Consider the following 3,220-nt stretch of genomic DNA (forward strand, 5'->3'; position numbering starts at 1 on the left):
CACGCACACACACACACACACACACACACACACACACACATATACACACACACACACACACACACACACACACTCAGAGTGATTTTCAAGCCGCCAGATCCAGGGCTCAAACCACATCAGCCATATGGGAGTCCAGCACCTTAACCACCATGCCATCTGCTGGCCCTACCTAATGGATCTTTTTATGGAGCATGTCATGCTCTCCTTAAATATAAGTAGTAGCTGTCAGCAGCACTTAAACTTTTTAGCCAGGAATCCAAGCTCTAGAATGTCTTTATATAATGACATAAAAGTAGGCCCTCTTTATCTCAATTTACTTAACTCGCTATTCAAAAGTAATGTATTCATTTGTTCAGTTGTTTCTGAAACAAAATTTATCGCATCTGTGCCTGGTGCTACAAATACAGTCATGGACAAGATGAAGAAAACTAACAGAGACCTTAATCAGATAGAATTGTTAGCAGAGTCCAGCTGGGGAGGTGATCCAGGCCAGGACCCAAAGGATGACACAGAGCCAACCATTTGAGCAGCTGGCAGTGGGTAGGTGGATTATAAAGACTCTCAGGTAGGAAAACAGCGTGTGCTGAAATGCCAGGCAGCAACGGCCCTTGCTCTGTGGGCTAATGCATGGTGTTTGTGTGCACTGGGCCAAGGTGTTTGTGTGCACTGGGCGTGTCTCTGTGCCCCATTGACTGGCAGACCCTTGGGAGGAAGGCCATGCCTCATCCTTCCCTTGAGGGTCTAGGCCAGAGGGTGCTGAATAAATCCCCTCTTTTTACTACAGGCATCACCCAGGAGAAAATCAACGAGATGCGGGCAGCTCCTGAGCAGCAGATGATTGCAGACATCCACTGTATGATTGCAGCGGGTCAGGACCTTGACTGGATAGATGCCCAGGGTGCCACATTGGTGAGGAGGCAGACCAGACTGGGATGGGGGCCAGAGTGGGCCAGCACTGGTGGGGGCCAAGCCTGTGCACCTGGAGTCTGTCTGTGACCATGGGCTTCTGTCAGATCTCTGGGGCCAGGAGTACCCTTGACTTGGAAGGGTTAGCAGAGCAGGGTTATGACTCTTTGAGAACCTGGCTACTCTCAACTAGGGCTGGGAATTAGGAGCCCTGGATAGGATAGGACAGCTCTGCCATCCACCTCTTCTGTCTCCAACATCCTGCTTTACTCAGGATCGAGGTGCCCATCTAGAGCTCATTATTTCCCCTTCCTCCATTGATATCCTCCCAATAATTGGCACCCATTCATATACTCATCTATGCCATCTTGCTTTGTACTGTCCATTCCCCCAGCTTAGTGTCTTCTCTCCTACCCCACTACCATGGCTCATCTCCCTGATATTGTTGCAACAGCCTCTCTCTGGGTTTCCTGACTTCTTCAGGGTCTGGACATACTCATCTATCCATTGGGCCAACCCATCCATCCAGTAAACACACAGTGATAAACATCTCCTCTGTGCTACATGCTTTACTAGATCCTGGAAATACTTTTCTCTCTCAAATTTCTTGGATAATTCTACTCATCCTACTCATCACAGAGGAGGTGAGAGAGGCAGCTGCTGTCGAAAGTCAAGGCCAGGTTGCACCAGGGCATGGCTCACCCTTGCATGGCCCACCCCCTACTGGGTATGTGTTTGGGCCCTCTAGACACAAGGGTCTTCTCTCGAGCTTTTCTGAGAGGTTGAACAAATAGGACAACTGAGGCAGTCCTTCTGCTAGGTGGCTGGCCTCAATGTGGTCATGGGATAAACACATACTAGGTCTCAGGTTTTCCCAGTTAACTGGAGATAATAGTATCTTCCTCACAGAGTTGTTGGGAGGATTAAGTGAGATTCTGTATGTATATGCTTAACATAGAGTCTATAAACTCTCCATAGGTGTTAGCAATAGTCATTATTATCATTAAGAGTATCACTATTCCACTCATGCTTTTTCATTACCAGCCAAGTACTGAGGCCCTACAGTTTGTAATGTTTGCCTAACCAGCCATTTGTTATTCTTAACTGGCAAACATCAGACGTTTATGAATCAGATAATTATACTAATTTTCCTATATGTCTATATCACACCATACCCTGGATTTATTCTGCAAATTAAAATTAAAAGAAGGAAAACCTTTACTTACCAAGACCTTTTAGCAACCTACCACTAGGATGAAGTAGCATCTGACCTTCAGGGCTGTATTCTTTCTTTTTTTTTTTTTGGAGAGGTTTTCGCTACAGGGCGTGTGCACTCGCCAGAGAGACAGAGAGACAGAAAGCAAGAAATCACCCCCCAGGGTGATTCTCCTCTCGGGATCTTGGGCACGCACGCATACGCGCCTGGCATGAGTTTAAGCCTCTGGGTCCAGGACTCAAACCGCTGTCGACTACATGGGAGTCCAGTGACACAGCCATTATGCTAACTGCTGGTTCCCAGGGCTGTATTCTGAAGGGTAACTTCCTGGGGCCTTCTCTCCTCACTCACTCTGCTTCCCCAGACTTTGGCCCTCTGCACATCTCCTTGACTTTATTCATTCTCATGGTTCATTTTGTCATCATGTGGGGTTCTCTAAGAACGCTGATCTTAAATGAACAGAGTGTTCATCACATGCTAAGCCCTTCATGTATTTTCTGAGAGGTTGAACAAATAGGACAACTGAGGCAGTCCTTCTGCTAGGTGGCAGCCATGAATGAAGGCCTTGAATGGTGTCAGGTAGAAAAACTGGGCCCTCCCCATGAGTTTTCCCTTATTGGATTTATCAGTTACCTATCGCTGCATCACAAACCACTCCACATTGTAACATCTTTAAACAATGGTAAATATTTATTGTCTCATGTGGTTTCTGTGAGGCAGGAAAGTAGGGAACAGCTTAGTTGGGTGGCTCTGACTTGGCATCTCTCATAAGATTGCAATCAAGATGTTGGCTAGGGTGGAGGTCTCAACTGAAAGCTTGACTGAAGCTGGAGGATCCACTTTCAAGATGGCTCACTCACCTGGCTGACAACTTCTTGCTGGCTGTTGTTGGGGTGCCTTGGTTTCTCACATCAGCACCCTCTGGCCTAGGATCCAAGGAGGGACAAGGCATGGCTCCTACTGTCCTTAGGGCTGCTTGAGGGTACTTACATCATGGTGGCTGCCTCCTCCTCAAGTGATTGACTGAAGAGAGCAGAAGGGAGAAGCAGGAGTTCCTTTTATGCCCTAGCTAAAGAAGTACACACCACCACTTCACAG

At 47.3% G+C, this 3,220-nt stretch overlaps 1 protein-coding gene across 3 annotated transcripts in view; it reads left to right on the plus strand.

The window, feature by feature from the left end:
• The window catches only part of PPP1R16B (protein phosphatase 1 regulatory subunit 16B), a 123,137-nt gene that overhangs the window by 108,449 nt on the left and 11,468 nt on the right, over positions 1–3,220 (plus strand). For all 3 annotated transcript variants that reach the window (XM_006144135.3, XM_006144136.3, XM_014586155.2), the window contains one exon: positions 785–909. In XM_006144135.3, the coding sequence (XP_006144197.1) occupies positions 785–909 (125 nt within the window). The remainder of the gene's footprint in view (positions 1–784; positions 910–3,220) is intronic.

The sequence above is a fragment of the Tupaia chinensis genome, unplaced genomic scaffold, assembly GCF_000334495.1.
Source record: "Tupaia chinensis unplaced genomic scaffold, TupChi_1.0 Scaffold000115_1, whole genome shotgun sequence".
NCBI classification, from domain to species: Eukaryota; Metazoa; Chordata; class Mammalia; order Scandentia; family Tupaiidae; genus Tupaia; species Tupaia belangeri.